At 34.5% G+C, this 22,528-nt stretch overlaps 1 protein-coding gene across 1 annotated transcript in view; it reads left to right on the top strand.

Annotated features, from left to right (window-relative positions):
* Positions 1-11,203: 11,203 nt before the first annotated feature.
* Positions 11,204-22,528, top strand: part of LOC109096121 (rho GTPase-activating protein 6-like) — a 31,083-nt gene continuing 19,758 nt past the window's right edge. Inside the window, exon 1 of the mRNA XM_042764465.1 lies at positions 11,204-11,956. Within this exon, the coding sequence (XP_042620399.1) occupies positions 11,513-11,956 (444 nt within the window). The 5' untranslated portion in view covers positions 11,204-11,512. The remainder of the gene's footprint in view (positions 11,957-22,528) is intronic.

Genomic DNA, 22,528 nt, shown 5'->3' with positions numbered 1-22,528 from the left:
CACTCAGTCTCACGCTCATCAAAATCTCATAATCATGACATAAAAAGTCATAATTATGACATACTATGCTGGAATTGGGACACAAAAAGTAAAAATTCTGACATAAAAATTCATAACTGTAACATAAAAAGTTTAAATAATGACATACGTTGTCAGAATTATGACATAACACATTTGAATTACGACAAAAAAATCATAACTATCAAATAAAAAAAAATGGTTGAAATTATGACAGAAAGTCCATAAATTGAAATTATGACGTCAGAATTATGACAAAAAGTCAAAATCATGACATAAAATCTTAAAATTATAACAAAAACTTATAACTATGACAACAAATCAAAACTGTGACATATAAAAGTTGAAATTATGACATAAAAAGACAACATTATGACGGTCAAAATCATGACATAAGTTTAAATTATGAAATACTACATCGAAATTGACAAAAAGTCATGTGTCACATAAAAAGTTTAAATTATGACAGAAAGTCCACATAATGTAAAAAGCTGAAAATATGACATCATAATTATGACAAAAAGCCATATTGTAAAATGTTAAAATTATAACAAAAACTCATAACTATGACAAGTCAAAATTGTGACATAAAGTTGAAATTATGACAAACTAAATCAAAATTATGACATAAAAAGTCAACATTATGACGCAAGTTAAAAGTATGAAATATTAAGTTGAAACTGACAAGTCGTCAAACTTATGACAAAACGTAAAAAAAAAAAGAGGTTGACTCTTGTAAGAACTTTAACATAGTCTGTTAATTTCAACTTTAAAGTCATTATTTAAGTTGAAATGATTAAATATTAAGTCATAATTACAGCATAATACTTGTATGCCACAAATATAATCTACCAAAGCATGATTATTTTCTTATTTGGTGGAAATGGGCTTCCATAGACATGAGTCTTCAATATTTTGCTCCATTTGCCCAAAAGCAAAAGACTGTCCTTTTTTAATGAGCAAATCCACTCAACAATGATTTAGTCATGTTTTACTGGTACACTATCATGCAAATGAGCTCCATTCTGGTTTTGCGGGTTACGCGGTCCATTCAACATCAGATGTGAAGCTGTACCGTCTCACCTATTAGTGAGCGTCACTGTGTGTGCACGTTAGTGCTGGATTAAACACACACTCAGCGTTTCTGCTGTGAGCGAGTGTGAGGTGGGAAGAGTGCGAATCACAGATCTCACACCTTCAAGACGCCAAGGAATGCAATCTCCTGAGCCTGTCATCAGCTCAGAGAGACTCCAGTTAACAAAAGCATCCTTTCCTGATCGCTCACATCATTACTGGAATTAATCGTTCCCCAAAGAATGACAATTTACTCTCCTTCATGTCGCTTCATGCATGCATGTTGTTCTTTCTGTGATGCAACAAAAGAGAATATGAGTAATCTTCATGCATGCATGTTTTTTTTTTTCATAAGCATTGAAAATAAGAATACTAGCATGTTAACATTAAGTTAAATGTTAAATCTTGATGTAATTGCATGCTTGCACGAGTGACTGCTGCTGCAGTGCATTGCATTTGCGTTACTGAAGTGCTTTTCTGTGCATAAACATGCAAAACAAGCTATTAGTGAAAGAAACCTGGTGCATTAGAACAATGACCTATAAAATAAATATTATTGAGTGCAACAGCTGGGGAATTATTTCATGGAGTCATTAAGAATCCACTTATCGGAGATGATTCACAGAAAGCCCTTTTGATAACGATCAGGCTCTTTTCCCACAGCAGATAAAGATTTCTTCCTACCGTAAACACTGCTGTGTTTATCATTTCTGAATTCTTTTAGTGAGCTGTGATGCTGTTCATGAATAGCATGAGATATTAGAAAATATCTCTGTTATGAGTCTGAAAAATGGTCTGTGCATCTGGTTGTGTTGTAGTTAAAACCATTGTAAGGCATTATAGACGTGCAAAGGCTTTTTGGACAAATTCTAAGGCAGCATCACGTGTATGTGTCAGAATGCATTGCATAACAAAGATCTCCAGATAAAACGTAGTTTAAATACTCCGCTAGAGGGCGAATGAAGCATGTGCAACGAATTATGAAGTGCATTTTTTTTTTTTTTTTTGTGTGTGATTTGCATGCATTAAACTGCTGAATGCATCACACATACATGAAAATGTAATGAATTGCGTTAACGTATTAGTTTTAGTAGAGTATAATGTTTTTTGAGCTGAGCATTACAGGAGTGAGCATCCAAATCACATTGTGATTCTGTGAAGGCAAACTGCAGGCCTGCATTGGAAAGGTCATTGCTTTTTTTATCAACCAGCAGAAAAAGAAGGAGTTTCATATCCTTCATAATTGCTTCGTGACGCTGAAAACCCACCGTGAAGGTGAAGCGTGTCATTTCCACATCGTTTATTTGAGACTGAGTCGTGACTGTCTGTATATTTCTCACAGAACCATACAAAAAAAAAAAAAAAAAAAAAATACAAATAGTAATAATAATAATACTAATGAAATACAAATACAAATAATAGTCATTGGTACATGTTTGTGACTTAAATGTTGCTTTTGAAAACATTTGTTTTATCAGAATATACGTGAAAACTAAATAAGTTTTGTAGAAGTAAACACCACTCACACTTTCCTTCTAAAAAATAATAATAATAATAATAATTGTTTTGCATGTACAGTATGTTTAATTTTTTTTGGGTTTTTAACCATGCACATCTTTTAACATAAAAATGCATAATAGTGTGATTAAAGTCATAATTATTAGATAAAAAGACAACATTGTGACATGAAAAGATATAAATTTGACATAAAAAGACTAAAAGTTGTAATTATTAAATAATTATGGCATACTAAGAATTATGACATAATTAGAAATTATGACAAAAAGTCTAAATTATAACAAAAAAGTAGAAATTATGACATTATGACATTAAATCAAAATTATGACAACTGTACTAATTATGACATAAAAAGTTGAAATTGTGACAAAATGTTATAATTATGACATGAGATCAAAATTATGACAACTGTACAAAGGTTACAAATTTACTAAAAGCTGAAATTATGACATGAAAAGTAGAAATGATGGCATATAAAGTCAAAATTATGACATATCGTACTAAGAAAATTGAAATTATGACAAACAGCCAATTAAATTATCACATAAAAAGTTATAATTATAACAAACGTCAAGATTGACATACAAATCAATATTTTTATGAATCAATATTTGTGCTCCACTGACCCAGAATCCATTCAGGAGCAAATGTGAAGCAGTTATAAAAAGGCAAGCTATTTAATAATCTTCATAATGGCTTAGTGACGCTGAAACCCCACCTTGAAGATGAAGTGTGTCTTTCCACAGCGTTTATTTGAGACATCTGAGTCATGATTGTCACTATAATGCACACAGGTAAAAAAATAAATCAAACTGGTCACTGGTAAATGTTTGTGTTTGTGATTTATATGTGGTTTGTGGTTTAGGTGTTTACTGTAAGTGGAATTCAATTGAAAAACATGCAGGGTTTTTTTCGGACAGATGGTGTATTTGGACATCGGCCAGCAGGAGCTGACTGACCCATGCTAACAGACAAACCTTGACCCTCTGAGCGGATCTCATGAAGGACAATGACTCAAACACCTGCGTTATGCATTATATGCTAATAGGACTTTGGGGAAAAAATTAATTGGCAAGAAAACAATGTCACATTGAAAAGAGTCTCACACTTTAGATAAAACGTCATAACCATGTCGTAAAAAGTCAAAATTGTGACATACTAAGATTTAAGGCATAAAAAGTAAAAAAAAAAAATTTTTTAAAAATGACATAAAAGCTATAAACATTAAATAAAAATTTGAAATGAGCACATGCTGTGTTGGAATTATTGTATAAAGGGTCAAAATTATGATGTGAAAAGTTGAAATGATGACATAAAATGACAAAAATAACATAATAACTAATGAATGATATAAAAAGTCATAACTATGACATCAAAATTTACATAAAAATGTATACGCAACTTTGAATTATGACAAAAAAATCATAGGAAGAATTCCAAACTATGACATACCGAGACTTATGACAAAAGTTGAAATTATGACATACTAGAATCATGTTGGAATCATGACATAAAAAGTTAAAAACACGACTTAAAAGTTAAAACATGCTATAAAATGTTACAATTATGTTGGAGTTATGACATACGAAGTTGAAATTATAACATGGAAAGTTGAAATTATGATATGAAAAGTCAAAATTATGACAAAAGTCAGAATTAAAACATAAAAAGTCAAAACTGGTATAAATAAAAAGTTATAACTATGATATATAAAGTTTAAATTATGGAAAAAAAGAAGAAATTATTGAAATTATGACATACTATGTCGGTTTTATACATAAGGGAAATTATTTTGTGAAAAGTTGAAATTATGACAGTCAATATTATAAGATAAAACTCATATAATGTATGATATTAAAAAGTCAAACTATGACAGAAGTCAAAATTGACATAAAGAGTTGACATCACATACTAAATAGAAATTATGACAAACATCATAAAGGACCTACAGACTTTTCAATAAACTCTAAAGCATTTATTTTCACTCAGTGTTAATATCAGCATTTACTAATACATTAATAAAATTAAAAGTGGTCTCTGTTACTATTATTTAATGGACTTGAGCTAATATGAACAGTGGTATTTTTTATTAAATAACATTAACAGAGATGAATAAATACTGTAACAAATGTAATGCTGATTGTTAGTTAATGCATGAACTAACATTAACTAACAGAACCTTATTTTACAGTAATACTGACTCTTCTTTATGAAAAATATTATTTTAATAAATTTCTTTGGATTTTGGGGTCAAATATGACATGGATGTGTTTAAAGTATGCTGGATTCACTCCATTATTTCTGTTTTTACAGCAGCAGTAGCAAAGAATGACACACTTAAGATTTAAAATACAGTCTAACAGCGTAGACTAGTGTTTAGTACTGGAACTGCACCTTATTCCCAGAACTCAACACTCACTCCACATTACTGCAAGCTCCGCGGGACACTGATGCATGCAGAGCGAGTAACATCATGTGAACAAAGACATCAGTGACACAATGACAGCGTTACTCATTGTTTCTGTGCTGAAGTCACTGATGAGGTTTCTCAGGTGTGTCAGTGAGGGGAAGGAGCTGATGCTGCGTTTACTGCTGTGTGTGTGTGTGTGTGTGTGTGTGTGTGTGTGTGTGTGTGTGTGTGTGTGTGTGTGTGTGTGTGTGTGTGTCATCCACTGGTGGCCTTATAAATCACAGCACAGTTAAAACCACTGCAACACACACACTGCACATCACTGGCGTCTTCATGAGAGCTCAGAAACACACTCATCTTACCAACTGCCCACACAAACACACCCAAAAACCCACACCACACACACAAAAGCATCAATTAATCATCTCTTTCTTTTAAAGAGTCAAACGTGAGTTGATTACTCATACGCTTTTTCTTTGTGGGAAGTTCTTCCTCAAGGACACTAGTTCTCAACCAAAGTGATTGCTGTTAACTAGAACTAAACTAAAATCATAATTATTTTTTATTTTTTTTTTTTTTACTTGAAATAAAATCAAATTTAACTGAAAATAAAATAAAAATAAGTATAAACATAAAATCAAAAAAAATATATATAATAATTAAATTAAAATCAAATTAAATAATAATAAAATAAAATAAAATAAAATAAAATAAAATAAAATAAAATTAAGTTAAGTTAAGTTAAGTTAAGTTAAGTTAAGTTAAGTTAAGTTAAATTAAATTAAATTAAATTAAATTTAAAAAAAACTTAGGCTTATTTTATTTCATAATTTCTCATTTTTATTTAGTTTAACTTGGCATATTAAAATAACTAAAACTAAAACTGAAATAAATAAATAAATAAATAAATAAATACACTGAAATAAATAAATGAAAAATAAATGAATACAAAAAATGTAAGCCTAAAGACAAATATATATATATATTGAAAACTATTAAAATAAAATAAAAAACTATTCAGAATTTGAACAAGAAAAGCTAATTTTGTCCAGACAAATTATGAATGTTGGCTTTACAAATACTGACAAAGTGAAAGAATAAAAGAATGTTTTAAAAGCCTTAAAGTTTGAATATAGCTAGATAAATAGATGGTATTTTTGTGTATATTTCATGATATTTAATAAATTGACATTTGTTGAATAATGAATTCATTATCCTTATTTTTTTCTTATTTTTTTTAACCATAATTTAATTCATTTCATTCAAATTAATTCAGTTTCATCAGATCATCACATTTTAGTTGGATTAGGTCAAATTAATGTATAGTATAATAAGTGGAATTTAACTTCATTAGAATTGTCAAACTGAGGTACTGAGGTTTATTTATTTAATTAATTTTATTTTGTTGCTGTTATTTAATTGATTATTATTTAATTAATTGTCTTAGGTTGGTCTAACTTATATATATATATATATATATTTTTATTTACTAAGGTTTAATTAAATGTCTTATGTTGGTCTAATTTAAATTAAGAACTATATATAACTGAATAGAATTATATTTTTTATTTTATTTTATTTTTTGTGATGCTGTATCATCTTTATGAGTCATCTGAAGAAATTGCGTAAGAGAACTCAAATGCAAAACATGCCAACATACAAAACAGATTTGCAAACACATGGACTTGTATTTCTTAACATGCGGTTACTTTCATGTTTCATCATTTTTCTTTCATCATTGTTTGTTCCTGCTCTCTGTGACCAATTATAACAGACATACAATATAATACATTTTAATGCATTTCTGTCTTCCTGTGCCAATTGGTTTATTTCTAAAACAAAGGCCAAAATGCTTCACGTCAGTCTACTTTCCCCAGCATCCAGGCACAAACCTCAATGTTTATCGTGTCCTTGTGACAATATCCTGCCAACACTGATGTCTTAAGAGTATGAATGCATTCAAACTCTACAGTTTGCAGTTATTGTGCAATCAGTCAGTTGAGCAAGAGTCCAGAAAATGTTCAGACGTGAAGACAATACATTTACTGAAAAACTCAAACGAAAGGGTGTGTCTGTTTCAGGTTTCTGTTTCTTCATCTCTACTTGTCATTTTAATTATTGGCTTGACAAATCAACATATACTACCATTGTACACATTTGGATTAGTTATTTTTTGCTTCTATCCTTTAATGCTGTACATCTCAGAAAGGTTAGGGCTGTTCAATATTTACAAAAAAAATATATATATATATTTCTCAATATTTTGAGGGATTTATTTTCAATAACGATGAATAAACAATATTTTGCTGAGTATGTTTTTGTGCTGGTACTTTGGCTAGTTTAGGCCTGTCATGGTTAAAAATAAATTAAAACACTAAAAAAAAACACTAACTATAATCGCCAGTAGGTGGCGACAAGTGCCTGTTATAATATGTGATTCACTGAATCATTCCTTCAAATTATTTGTTAAAAACGGCTGATTAATTTAGAATCAAAGCAAATGACTGGGGTGTGTGATATTTATCGTCTACAATAATATCGTAATTGTTGTTTTAACAGCATGCGATGTTACACTATGGAGAATGTCGCTCAATTTGCACAAAAAAAGTCAGTGATTCAATGATCCATTCATAAAGAGAGTCACTTGCAGGGGTGCATGTGTGATATTGACAAAAAAAATCATAATAATTTGGGGGATTTTTTCGATAACGATGATTAAACAATATTTAGCTCAGTGTGTTTTTGTGCTGGTACTTTGCCTGGTTTAAGCCTGTCATAGATTAAAATAATACATAAATTAAAAAAACAAACAAACAAAAAAAAACACTAACTAAAACTCCCAGTAGGTGGCGGCAGTTCCGTGTTATAATAAGTGATTCAATGAATCATTCATTCAAATGATTCCTTTAAAACAGCAGATTCATTTAGAAACCAAGTGAACCCTTGTCCAAATCCCCACACTTGCGGTCTTCAGACCTTTCTAATGTATGTTAAAAATTAATAATAATTAGATATTACATAATTTGGTAGCAAAACAAAGAGTTGCATGTTTTATTGGTGCAAAAGAGTAGTGGTGATATTTTTTTTTTGATTCGATATGATTTTAAGTTTTGAATAGATATTTTGCGAGGTTAATGTTAGTTGTCTTATGTAACTTTTAGATGTATGTTATAAAGTTATAATTATTGAAAATAAAAGTAAAGCTCTTTAAACACTTCTGCACTATAAGTGCATCGCATCAGGTAATGAAAAGTTCTACACACACTTGTGGTCTTCATGCTCACTTGAAGACTTGGACTAAATACAGGAAATACGTCATAGAAGTAGTCAAGTGCAAAGACCACAAGTGTATTTGGACAAGGCATGACTGTCTTTTTAAAATGGATCATTGAATCACTGACTCAAGTCATTTGTTTCATTCGGGAATGAAACACAGTGTTGCTCTGAGACGCACAAATGTTCTACTTCTGCTTCAGCTTTGAAGCTCTTTTTTGTTGCTGAAACCAAAAAAAAAAAATAAAATTAAATAAAATTAAATAGACAATATTGTGTGTAAAATGTAATGACTTTTGCATTCCTTCAGTGGGGTTCAGTGGGGTCCAGTGTTGTTTTGAACCCCAATGGCCTTTAAAATATCTTCTTTTGTGTCTCACAGAACAACAAAATGCACACAGGTTTGGAACGACAATTTAAAGAGAGTCTAAAAGCACACGGCTGAATATTAACGACTGTTCAGTGCATGCTGCTTCTACGGTGAACAAGCAGGAGCTGAGTTTAAATTGTTACTTCACTGATTTCCATTGGTATCACTATTGTCTGTAAAAATTTAGATTATGAACTGTAGATGTTTCTCACACATCCATCCATCTTTACTGTATGGAGACCTTCTGAAATGCTCTCGGTTACACCCTCATTTGTTTACATTCACAGACCTTAAAAGAGGTCTTTGGAGATCCTTTTTCCTGTGCTAAAATGAGATAATAACCCCATGTCGGGAAGCTCTTGGGGGATCATGTAAACTCGGAAATAATATGATGCAGATCTAACGCAAAGTCTTGGGGGGGTTAACCTCTGTTTTCTTCTTCTTTGTCTTCCCCAGCAGTCACATCCATCCTATTTCCCCATTGTGAAGACTGATCTGAACTTTTATGAAGTCATGCAATGTTATGAAAGTCAAATTTAGGTTCTATTCTAAAGGGACTTTTTCTTTGTGAAATATACCAAAATATCAATAACTAAGTGCACAACCCTTGGGAACTGATTGCTGTCTTGCTGTGAGAATAAATTAAGCAGCGTGTGGGTCTGGACATGAACAACTGTGACCAAATCTTATGTTTTCTTCATAATATCCAACTCAGATCTCTGTGGAGACCGTTGTACTGTTGTGGTGAACAAGCAAAGCGCTCAACATTACTCTGTCAGTGAGTTGCAGGCTGGAAACAATTCAGAAGAATTGGCTTCCTTTCCATTCATGAGCTGAGAGTTCAACTGGAATGACAGGAAGAAGAATTACTAAAGCAATTCAGCAGTCATCAAAACGTGCCACTGAGGCATGCAAATGTTTTTGTTTTATATTTACATGTAAAGAATGCAAGTTAAGTAATGAAAGAAAAAAATAAACATAACATAGCTGGACGTAATGCAACATTTATTTTCTCAATCAAGTTTGAATTTGGAGCATCCTCACTTTACAGCATTTATACACAAGTGCCTGAAACTTTTCTCAGTACTGTAGCTTTGCAGGAAGGTTCTTCTGGATTTAGTCTGTTTGAGTTTCTTGTGTTTCTTCATGTCACCTCAGACAGACTGAGATCAGATCTCTGTGAGCAGCACTAGCTGCCGTCAGACTCCTTGTGCATGCAAAAATCTCACTGGATTATTACAGTTAATGGCAAAAGGAATGTTTGGAAATGTAAAATGATATTTCCTAATGACACACTATACAGCAAAAGATAGAAATAACTGACTGAAAACCTTTTTGTGTGTGTGTGTGTGTGTGTGTGTGTGTGTGTGTGTGTGTGTGTGTGTGTGTGTGTGTGTGTGTGTGTGTGTGTGAAAATATTAGCGGCCTGAGACTTTTGCACAGTACTGTATATTAATAATCTGGATCATTGTTTTCGATATGATACCGATACTTTTAAAGGCAGTATCGTCGATATTTCTAAACTGATCTTTTAAATGATTTTTTTTTTAATTACTAGTAAAATTGGTAATGATACCCACTTAACATTATATTTGAAACACATTTTAACATTCATTATGACTTAATTGCAACTTATTAGGTTATATTTTTGTTTACACATGGTTAAAATATGTTTAGTGCAACATTGAACTACACTACAGTCACTTTAGTAAACCATGGTTCATTTTGGGACCGCCAGTGACAGGCTGTTGCACGCATAAAATGCAACCTTTTTATTCTGACAGTACTGTATATGATTTATATTAACATTACAGAATAGAACATGATCAATATGAATTTTTAACATTCAATTTAACTGCACAAACTATAGGCTACATTTTCAGTTTGTTTATTTTGAAATAACTTAAACATATATGTTATTTATTTTTTTCTGTCCTCTGATATGCATTGTTCTGGGCTGCATTTCCCAAAAGCATCAATGGATTCTTATTATACTTTTGGGAAACGCAGCCCTGTTTGAATGCACTGCCAGAAGTGAGTGAACGCTCTCTGATTGATAAGTTCTGTCTTGCAACATTTGCATGTGTTCAGATGAGCAGGAAAATAGCTAGTTCTGTTCTACACAATTATTATTCGTCCAATTCAATGCATAATGCATGCATTACATTTTGTGTGTGTGTGTGTGTGTGTGTGTGTGTGTGTGTGTATCGATACTTTCTACAAGCATCAATATCATATATCACTTCTTCAGGATCGATATACACCAATCCAGAAATGGCATCGCAACAGTAGGACGCTCCAGCACTTCGTTTAGATTAAGATAATTATTAAAAAATAAAACATAACTTAAATACTGTTATTATGTATCAATTTAATTTATAATTGAATACCACAAATATTTTACAAACATATTTGTTTTACAGAGTAGCGCCGCCAATCGATGCGCCAAAAGAAAATCCGAGTTGCGCGAAACGACCTTCGGCAGATTTTGCTCCGATAGAAATTCTGTAATTCTTTTAGATTCCCCTAAAAGTTATTACGTAAATAAAACATAATTAAAACGTCAATCAAGCTCAGTTTCTCAGACACACTCTTCGGCTGTGAGGCAGGGCGGAGGAATAAAGAGGGCGGGCGCGTCGGCGGAGACGCGCTAGTTTGGTTCGAATAGTGGAAACATCCCCGTTTATCTACAAATACAGATACAGCAGAGATGGATGAGAGAATTTAATTTGTTGAATCAGTTTTTGCATGTTTCATTAAACTGTGAATGAAAGACGACCACCAGCAGTTGTTCATTCAGTCGCGTTCACAGGTTTGTTTGGGGCGTCAGTCTGTATCATCTCGCAGGGATGTCCGCTCAAGGGTTACTGAACAGCGTCTTCTCGTGTTCCTCTTCGGGCTCTAAAACCCTCGCGAAGAGGAAACTGCACCAGTCTCGCAGCTTGGATTCTGCGCTGGTCAGAAGCTGCGGGACGCCCGGAGACGCCAGCGGGCACCGCTCCTTGTGCTGGAGCTCGAGCTCCACAGCTGGATTTACTTACAGCCAAAGCACTTCAGAAAGCCTCGCGGACCCCAGACTCAAGCCGCGTCTCTCTTCCTCGAGTCTGTCGGCATCCTCAGACGCGTCGTCGATCTCCAGTCTTCATTTCGACTACAGGAGCGGCAAACGCAGCGCGTCCAGGGATTTATCGCTCAACATCTCTGGTTCAAACAACATCTTCTCACCGAGGAAGTGGCTTCAAAGAAAGTTGCCCCATTCGGATGCTCTTTCGCACAATCTCTGTAAATCTGAGGTAAGATTATAAAAATACAGTCTATATGAAGATTTCGAACTAAAGCTGTTGTTGACATCTAGCGTCAGTCTCTTATGATTATTAAACAGATTTTGAATAGAAGTTTGCAAAAGAGGTTTGTCTGGTCAGGCCATCCAGGTTGTTCAGTCTTTTTTTTTTTCATGCATTGTTGACTAATGCACTTAAACATCATGATATATTAAATATACATTACTAGGAAAAGTGTTTATTTATTTATTTATGATGCTCTCACTGTGTCTTTTAAGATTTTCTCGACTTTTAATCAACTGTATGCATTTTAAATTATCACGTGTTGTGACAAAGTTTTACTTTATTTTTCCAGATATTTAATTAAAATGAGCTCTCATGCAAACTGCACAGTCATTTCATTACAATTTAAAGAGTGCATATTGGCAGTTTTAACAGAGCGGCTATCTTTAAAGTTAACAATTAGCATTTGATCTTGGCTGTACATGTATATCATGCCTGAACAGATGCATAGTGATGATGAAGCATTGAAAAAATGCACAAGCAAGAACAAAAACAATGTTTAATGGAAATTAATTTAGAGTCTTTGATTAGTGGATGATGCTGTTTCTGGAAGGTTGTGAGAAGATCAAACAGAGGTTGCATGTTTGATCCTCCACAGAGCAACACAGACAGTGAAGGTGAAAGCGACTGTACATTGTTGTGATGGAACCACCAAGTGACACTTGCTTAGAGATGATAGAGAATGTGAAAAACATAGACCTGTAGGAGAGTGTTGAGGAAGGAGGGCGCCGATCCAGTGACAGGCTGACGTCAAACCTTGAATTTAATGCAGCCGGCTGAAGATAACCAGCGGAGTGAGACCAAGAAGGCTGTGACATGGACCTTGTTTGGTTGATTGACGATCAGACACGCAGAGAGTGTGGACGGGAGGATCTAATGGTTCGGCTCATTGAAGGCAGCAGACAGCGCTGGTGGGATGAAGACAGATGACTTGGCGTGAGCTCTTGCTAGCCGCAGGGTTTCAGCTGCAGACAGCAGGGAAGTCTTCATGGAATGTCCGCTTTCCTCCACTGCAGAATCCAATATAAATATAAAATACTAACCCTAAAGACAACTGAAGATATTGAACTCATACAGTGGTTTAGCTGCTGATCCTGACTTTAATAAATGCATTATCCTCAAACCATTTTACTCTACACTAAATACCACTGGAAAAAAAAAAAGACAATAATTCAATGCGGTGAAGTATGCATTGTTGCTGTCATTGTCAACTGATTGAAAAATTGTGTTTGCATGCTTATAATGACAAATTAATGTGCAATTCAGCAAATGGGAGTTTCTAAAGTGCAACCTGTTGTCAAATATGTGTTAAATGTTCAGGAGAAATTAATGTGGCATTAATCTCACACGTGCCAAAAAAAGCCAAGGTGTTATGAAAGAGCTTGCTTTTTTGAAGTAGCTTTGCAAAGATCAGGAATGTGAACTAATGAAATTGCATTATTAAGGCATCTATGATCAAAGGACAAATCAACAAACACCTCTTTAAAAATTAATGCATGCTTTTAAAAAAAATAATAATCTTACTGTGGCCACAATATTAAGAAATCAAAACACCAAATTTGTAGATGTTTGTGTTGGCCAGCTCAAAGGGGAGCTCTCTTTGTAACAGTTACCTAACCTCTCAGGAATCTGGAGTTTGTAAAGCTCCTCCTATAAAGCAGTTCAGCTGTGTCTTTTAGAGCACTGCTTTTTCTATTATTTGGCCAATGAAACAGACAGGCAGCAAAAGGCAGACTTTGTTTTATTGACACCTGAAATCCCTTTTTACAAACCACATTGGTAGGTGGTTTGAAACCAGATTGCAAAAATGGCAAAGAGTCCTAAATATCAGCTTTGAAAACCAAATCCGTGCAATAAAGTCTAAAATCTATAGGCAGTAAATGTGCAATATATGCTTTGATTTATCTTGAGCAGCCACAATGGCTCATTTGCTTTTGTAAGTGGTAGTCTACTTAACCAAACATAACAGTATTACTTGCGTATCTTTGCTTCCCTTTGGCTTCTTTGCCTGTTACAGGCGGTTTCAGAGAATCTGTTGCAGTAACAAGCTTAACAATGTTTAGATCTCGAGGCAAAGTGCTCTGATATATCTCACTAAAATACAGCCACTTTTATCTTTTATGGGGTTGCTTTTAACTTGTTTTATATGAATTCCCATTTTTGGTCAAACTGCATTTGTCTGTGCTCTTAAATTTAGATTGGCTTAAAATATTAGATGTTATGTTAAATGTTTTATTGAGAATTTATTTGCTTTTGGGGAACAATTAACAATTTCGCCATTATCTGTTTCTGTGTATTAGCAGAATAGAAAAAACAATGAAAACGGCATATGCTCTTTCACTATTTACTGTTTTGTTGAATAACAGAACAGTCATGTTTTTTTTTTAAACTGAATAAGCATTTTGTCAGTATGCACACATTGTTCAATTGTTATATTACTGTACACATTGTTGGAAAAACTCTCAAGCTCGTCTGCAGTGTGTCTTTGTACTGTGTTTGAAGAAACCGTGTAGTTCTTTAGTGAAGTGACATCTGGTTTACATGAAGTCTGCCTCAGCTTCTATTTCTCACAGCAGAGCAGCATGACCTGATCTTTGGCAGAGCTACCCATGCAAATACTTCTTCCCACTGGAGATTGTCAACTGAGTACAACAGCACTTTGGGTCTTTACCATCACCACTGATAAAACGAACGTACTTTTGAGTGCCAATGGAGCGTCTCATGGGAATGTCTAAAATTAGGCAATATTTGAAGTCAACAAGTTCCTGATCATATTTAGCTATTTTTCCTCATTGTTTCCTTTACAAATGCATCATTCTATGGAAGTCAGAGTGCGTTTGTTTTGACAGGTTGCCGTGATTCAACACTGTTGACTGTAGATGGCAAGATGTTTTACATTGAGAAGCATTGCAGAATATGTGGTTCATTCACAGGCCGTTGGAAGTGGGGCATGCTCATGAAGTCTGACTCACCTTTAGCTGTTTTCAGTTGGAGCAGAGCCAGCGTCAGAGACCGTGAGTGGGTCACTGTTTTCGCTAAGATGATTTAGATTATTGCATCTCTTCCAGACAAGTACAGTTGCAACATGCGATAAACATCTCCGATCCCCAAAGTCATGTATCTGATTTTCCAGAACGATGAGTGGGAAAAGCTCGTCCTCTGAGGTTGGACCTCTTTAAACTTTATTTTTTTTTAGCTACATTAAAGCAATTGCAACATCAGTATCAGCATAACCTTTAACCTTTTTGCATTTTGCCTGCCAATCATCTCTGTGTATTGCAGTGCACACACACACACACACACACACACATATATATGCAGCACATGTTTATGTTCAGAGGCGTACTGAGAACTGTGGCCCTGTTTACACCCAGTGTTAAAGGAAGAGTTATAACCCAAAAATGAAAATATGCTCACCCTCAAGCCATTCAAGATTAGGATGAGTTTGTTTCTTCATCAGATTTGTAGAAATGTAGCATTGCATCACTTGCTGACCAATGGATGCTCTGCAGTGAATGGGTGCCGTCAGAATGAGAGTCCAAAAACATCTCAATAATCCACTCCAGTCCATCAGTTAACATCTTGAGAAGGCAAAAGCTGAAACAAATCCATCATCAAGACATCTTTAACCTCAAAACATTGCTTCTGGCTAAAATACTAGAGTCTATATCCATAATTGCTTTGTCCAGTGCAAAAGCGGTCTGGTCTGAATCAGGAGAGAAATCTGCACCGATCAAGCAGCGTTTACAAGCCAGAACAGATCTAAACCAATATGTCTGGGGATTTTAAAGTGAGAGACAACAGTGGATAATTTTCCAAATCTGATGAAAAACAAACTCATCTACATCTCGGATGGCCCGAAGGTAAAGATATTATCGGCAAATTCCTATTTTGGAGTGACATATTCTTTTAAAATGCTTTAACCAAAGGGTCAAGGTTTGTCTGAGTGAGATGGTCCAGTTTGAGTCTGCTGGTATTCATAAATACACCAAACTTGGGGCAAAAAGTATTTTTTCTTGATTATCGGACATTCAAAAGTAGACAAGTTTTCTGATGAAATTAATAAACACACATAAATTGGATTTCATTTTATTATGCTAGATGTTCCACAGATTCTTTTTAGAGGCTCTTTGATGCATGAAAGTGGTTCATTTCTGTCCTCTAATCTTGAATTGGTTTTGGAAAAACAGAGGTAAGATTTGAAAAATGACTTTTTTTTTCTCATAAGAAATCTAACACATTTGCTAAGCCAAATGCTCCAGATAATGGGTGCATACATAATAATAATGATAATAATAATAATAATAATCAAGATTATGATTGCACAATTGACTTAATCGTGCAAATAGATGATTGCAGCATTCCATTTAGGTCAGCTAGCTGCATCAAAGGTTTTTTGCAACACATCGATTGATCGTTATAAGGGATTTGTCTGTTTTTGCACATGTTTGCAATGATGAATTAGATGCATTAGTCTATTATAATAGACCTATGAATGGTGACAGCTGTTCCTAAAGCGTGCTTGAGACACGATTTTATGTCCTGTGTTCCAGTTCTGCTTGCAGTTGCAGATGATGACATCTTTGAATGGACAAGCATCACTCACTTTTTTTGTTTGTTTTTTGCAGAGAGTTGTGTTTCTATGGCACTATCTGAGGTTTTTTTTTTTTTTTTTTTTTTCAGCTTCATGTATCAGTTGAATCCATAGTTAAGAGCTTCAACAATGCTTTACGGCCAACAAAAAAAAGTTTGTCTGGTTGGAAAGAGTTGAAATAAGCTGTGAAGATGTGTTTCCGTTGTCAGGCAGCTATTGTATGACTTTCATGTGTTCTTCTGTGAGGGTGCGTCCTGACTGACTCTGTGACTAATGTAGGGATGTTGAAACCCAGAATGTCGTACTTCCCGTTTCTTTGTGCCACTTTGTCGGGGGTTTGGCACTGGGAACAAGCTTACATCATCAGAGCTATTAAATAGGATTGTTCAGGACATTTTTGAAGAATTGAACTCGTTGTAGCTTTGTATCTTTTATTAGTATTGTTTGGTTAAAGAGTCAGACGAATTCGAGATTTGACATTGTTTCACTACATGAGTTTGAATTTGAAGCAAATTGTCCCATAAGAATTTCAATTTAGAATTTGATTGACAGAAAGAGGAATTTTAGTTACAATTAAAAAAAAAAAGTTACATTTTATAAGTCCAATACAACCATAAAATGTGCAGGAACAGATTAGAAAGTTTTAAGGTTTGACACATTAAAACATTTCTAATGTTACATTTCAAATAAATGCTGTTCTTTTGAACTTTCTGTTCATCAAAGAATCCTGGAAAATAAAATATATCGAGGTTTCCACACAAATATGTTCTTAATATCAGTTGTTTTCAACAATGATAATAATAATGACTGGAGTAATAATGCTAAAAATTCCACTTTGATCACAGGAATAAATTACATTTTACTATACATTCACATACAAAAAAAAAAAAAAAAAACCAGCTATTTGAAATTGTAATAATATTTCTAATTTTTACTCTATTTTTGTTCAAATTAATGCATCCTTGGTGAGCAGGAGAAAAAACATTAAAAAAATTAAGGAATTGATTTGGAATGTTGAAGAAATTCTTCATTAATTTCTCAAAGTTGCACAATCTGAATCAAAAATGACGTGCACCTTTTTTTTTTGTCACTGTGTACTTTTCTTTCCAAAGCCACTATACAAACAGTAGTGCGTCACAAAGCATGTGTCCACTTGTTTTACTTTGTCATTCTGTAGAGAAAGAAGTGACACACCCAGAGGACTCACTTTCTTCCCTTCAGTGACTCAATAGCTGGAAGTGATAAGTCTGTAAAAGTGACATTCTCACAATAAACTGCATAACAATGCTGTGAAGCTGTACAAAAAAAAAAAAATCCTTCAGTCAAGAGCAGTGAGTGATTTTCTCTCAGTCTTTTGTTGTTTGATTAATGTTAATCACACAGTCGGCAGCAGGAATATAAGGCTGCTGTCACTTTAAGAGCCGCACGGATCCAATTTACTGTTACGCACGTATTTTCATTCTCAACGGTTTATGTTCACTTTTTACATAACCGACGATCATTTACGTGATTAATCACCAAGCGGTGCATTTTGACACATTTTTGCGTGTATTTGATCGTTTAGACACACACATTAATCTAAAAGTTCTGTTCCGTCTCCGACCGCATGCACAGAAAGCCTCCAGAGCAACAGCGCAAGTTCTCTTTCACGCTTTCAAAAACATGAATAAATCTAATAAACTTTAATAAATCAAGTACGTCCCATGTTGCAAAAGTCATGTTACAAGATTTTACTGATTTGCACGTGAAATTGGGCTTTTATGGAGCAGCGAGAGCATGCTGCTGGAAAAAGGGTGCAATAATTGTTTTATCTCCATTATTGTATTTTCATAATCGTTGGAGGCCGAAATCAAAATCAAAACTGTAGTTTGATTAATTGCACAGCTCATTTGTACATAACACACCTGTACACACAAACACCACCTATTTTCTACTTTCTGTGTCATTCTGTCTGTGCTGTGGAAGCTTCTGTCACCAAAACAAATTCCTTTCTTCTGAAACTCTAGTGAAAATGCATGAGAAAATGAAATGCAATGAAATGAAAATGCACTGCGATTTTAAAGAGATCTCACTCTTGTTTTTCCTATCCTATGGGAAGCTGACTCCCATGATGCATTGGCTCAAGCGTAGCAAGCGTGAATACGGCATTAAGTAAGAAAGCAGCACTGTTTGTTTTCTTTAAGAAATTCTTCAGAGAAGCCCCTGAATCCCCAAGCTCTTATTTCCTATCAAATGAAAGTGGCTAAACTGATCCAGAGAAAAACCACAGGAAAACTGAGTTTACTCAAGTCTCAGGAAAACTGTGAGTTCGCTGTCTGCATTTTAGTTGATATTTTTTTTTATATCAGCACACATTTGTAGGACTGCATGATTTGAGGAAAAATCTATTTTTATTGCGTTGCATTTTTTTTCCGTAAAAAAAGGGTTTAATATGCAAAATAAATAAATAAATAAAATAAACTGATTTTCGGACCCCCCCCCCCCACCAATACAGTAAAGCTGCATATTTTAGAGTGGCCTTTTATTGTGGCCAGCCCAGGGCACACCTGTGCAGTAATCATGCCTTGATATGCCACACCTGTGATGTGGATGGATTATCTCGGCAAAGGAGAAGTGCCAATCTTTTGTCTGGGACACAAAATTGTGCAGTGTGTCTCGGGCTAAACACAGATTTGTGAACAATATTTGAGAGAAATAGGCCTTTTGTGTACATAGAAAAAGTCTTAGATCTTTGAGTTCAGCTCATGAAAAATGGGGGCTAAAAAAAAGTGTTGCGTTTATAATTTTGTTCAGTCTATTATAAAATGCATGTGTGTTAGAAACACATGTTATGATTGAATACTTATGAATACTAATGAGATGCAGCGAGCAGCTGGGCCTGAAATTACCATCAGACACAAATGTGATGCTTTTTTGATGATCCTCAAGTATCTCTTGTTAGACAGCTGTTCAGATGAAACTGTTGCTCACCTTTTATGCTGATGAGCAAGGCTTTCATTTCTGCTAAGTGTAGTGGCTGAGTGGCACTACAGCACCAAAGGATGAAGCAACACGTTTGCGTTTTTCTCTTAATATCTTTTAAATTAAAATTTTCATAATTTACTAGACAAGCCTTCTGCTCATTGTTTTCATTTTTTCTTACCTGTGCTATTGTATATTGTGTTGTTGATGCACTGGATGTTAATGACTGCAGTACATTTCATGTGGGGTTCTTTGCCTTATCTAAAATTGATATTTTATTATAAAATTCTAGAAATGGAACTATTAGAATTAGAGGAACACATGATTTTTGCGAGAACAGATGCAAAGTTTCTCGAGGGAATGCAATGCTTTAATTTATTTTATTTTATTTTTTTTACTTTCTGTGTTCCAAATGAACCGATTTAGATACACTCGTTAGTGCACACTATAGGGAGCTTTGATTTGGAATGCAGCTTACAGTATGTGAAGCCAGGCTTATTTAATTCCACATCTGTGCACAAGCGTTATCTTGTACGCTGATATTTCTCTGGATTTCAGTGGGAGAGCTCGACTGCTGTCTGTAAGAGCGGAGATTTTATGCCAGAGAATGATGAAGTGCAGGTGTTAGTGGGGTGTGTAGTGTAGTACTTAAGAAAGAATGCCATAATTTAATGTTATGATGACATTTTTCATTCATGTAACATGAGTCAGATGAACTTTCACTGTGCAGAATTGACCATTATGGCGCAACACTTTTAAATATCTGTTGCATTTGGTATAAACAACTTTCATATTGTGTTCTAACCAGGCCTAGCATCAAGGTATTTGCAGATTTAAAGTCAACTTTATAGGTTGCACAACGTGAGATCTGAACACCTTTGATCTGAACTTGAACACATGTTAGCTAGACACCATCATCACCCGACGTCAGTGCCTGATCTCACTGATGCTCTTGGGAGTGAACGGGAGTGAATCCCTGCATCCATGAACCAACATCTAATGGAAAGTCTTTCCAAAACAGTGGAAGCTGCTATGGCTGTAATGTTTTTTTCCTTGCATTTGAAATTTAAAGAAATTGAAATGAAATGCAACTGATTGGGCAGTCATGGCCTAATGGTTAAGAGTCGAACTGTGTGTGTGTGTGTGTGTGTGTGTGTGTGTGTGTGTGTTCACTACTGTGTGTGTGCACTTGGATGGATTAAATGCAGAGCACAAATTCCGAGTATAGGAATACACTTCACTAAATGTTTGACAAATGTTCAGAATGGTGAACAAGCAATGGGAGCAAAAATGATATTTCAATGTATTTTCTTTCTCTCTTGCAAAACTTCTGCTTTCCCCTGAGAAAGCTTTCATTAGCAAAACTTTTCAGTTTGTACGCAGAACTATTATTATGGAAATATAACAAGTTGGGAGGTAAAACTATGTTTTTGCTAGCGTACGCAAAGTTCTTAGGTTTATTAGATGATTTTGCGTTTTGAGTTTGCATTCTGTGTTATGGGATATTTTTGCTTTTGAGAAAGAATGAGTTTTTTTTGCAGGAAGCAAGTTTCATATTGGAACAAGCAAATTAATGTCTCACAAGCAAACGCAAAGTTTCTCAGGGAAAAGCAATCCTTTTGCAAGAGAACGCAAATGTTTTGCAAGTAAATGCAAAGTTAATTTCACATGGGAACACAATACTTTTTCAAGAACGAGCACAAAGTTTTTTAGCGGATTGCAATACTTGTATGAAAGCGAACACAACGTTTCTTATCAGAAGGCAAAGTTTCTCATGGGAACGCAATACTTTTGCAAGAACGAACTCAAATTTTCTTAGTTAAATGCAAAATGTTTTGCAAGTAAATGCAACATTTCTTAGGGAATGAACGCAAAGTTTCTTAGCGGAACACAAGTCTTTTATGAATAAGCGCAAATATTTTGCAAGAACAGTCAAAACAAAGTTTCTCGAGGGAATGCAATACTTTGTGAGAGAATGCAAATGTAAAATTTCTTGTGGAAACACAAAAGTTTTCAAAAGAATGTAAACGCAGTGAAATGCATCTAATTTTTTTCCATCACTATTAGGGACTCCATTAGGTAATTTACCATCTGTGAGTAGAAAAAAAATGTATGATAAAAATAGATGATTATTTTATTGATCTGGATGCAGCTAATGTCTTTGCCCGTGTGCACATCAGTGTGTGATTTCATCTGGGTTATTATGCAAGCAGATGAGGAACTGCTGGTGTTTGGATTGAGTGTTGACCTTCTGCAGCTGGGAAGGAAATGCTCAGTGAATGTTTGACTTGTGCTATTAGGTATGCATGTGGTCCTGTTATCCAAGTTTATGAGATTGGCTTGAGCAGAAAAGTGAAATAAAGTGCGGTTGCATGTCACAAATGCTACACAATGACCCATAATAGAAGGTATTTGCTTTATGATTAAAGGAGAGAGCTGAAGTGAACGGAAATATGATCAAAATTCAGTTTCCCACACAAAGTGTCACATGACTTAAGACGTGCAACCTAATGCATGAGTCACATGGACTACTGTTTTGTTTTGATTTTCGATTTTTGGAGCATGATCATAATGAACTTGTGCATTGAAAAGACCTTTTTCAAAAGAAATGTGTTTCAGGAAGAAAATAGCAGCATGAATAACTAATGTTTACAAAGGAATAGATCATCCATGAATGTATACCTGTAATTGTTGTAAAAGCCTGTAATTGTTGTAAAAGCCTTCGAAATGGTTCAGTGTTTCTCATTGTTGTTGAACTGTAAGCCTCTTTGGGGCTGGACTCATATGACAGTTTCCACTTCAGCAAGGATCAAAGAAAGTATAATCTGGTCAAGGCAAATTTGCAGGCTGGTTAATCAGAGGTCGTGAGTATCTGCTGGCGCAGTCTGTTTCCTTCCTAACCGCTCATTAGGGCTGGACCATACAGATTAAAAAAAAAAGTGTGTGTGATTTTCTAAATTTGAGTG

The sequence above is a fragment of the Cyprinus carpio genome, chromosome A9 (genome assembly GCF_018340385.1).
Source record: "Cyprinus carpio isolate SPL01 chromosome A9, ASM1834038v1, whole genome shotgun sequence".
NCBI lineage: Eukaryota > Metazoa > Chordata > Actinopteri > Cypriniformes > Cyprinidae > Cyprinus > Cyprinus carpio.
This window is presented reverse-complemented; position numbering and strand designations above follow the sequence as displayed.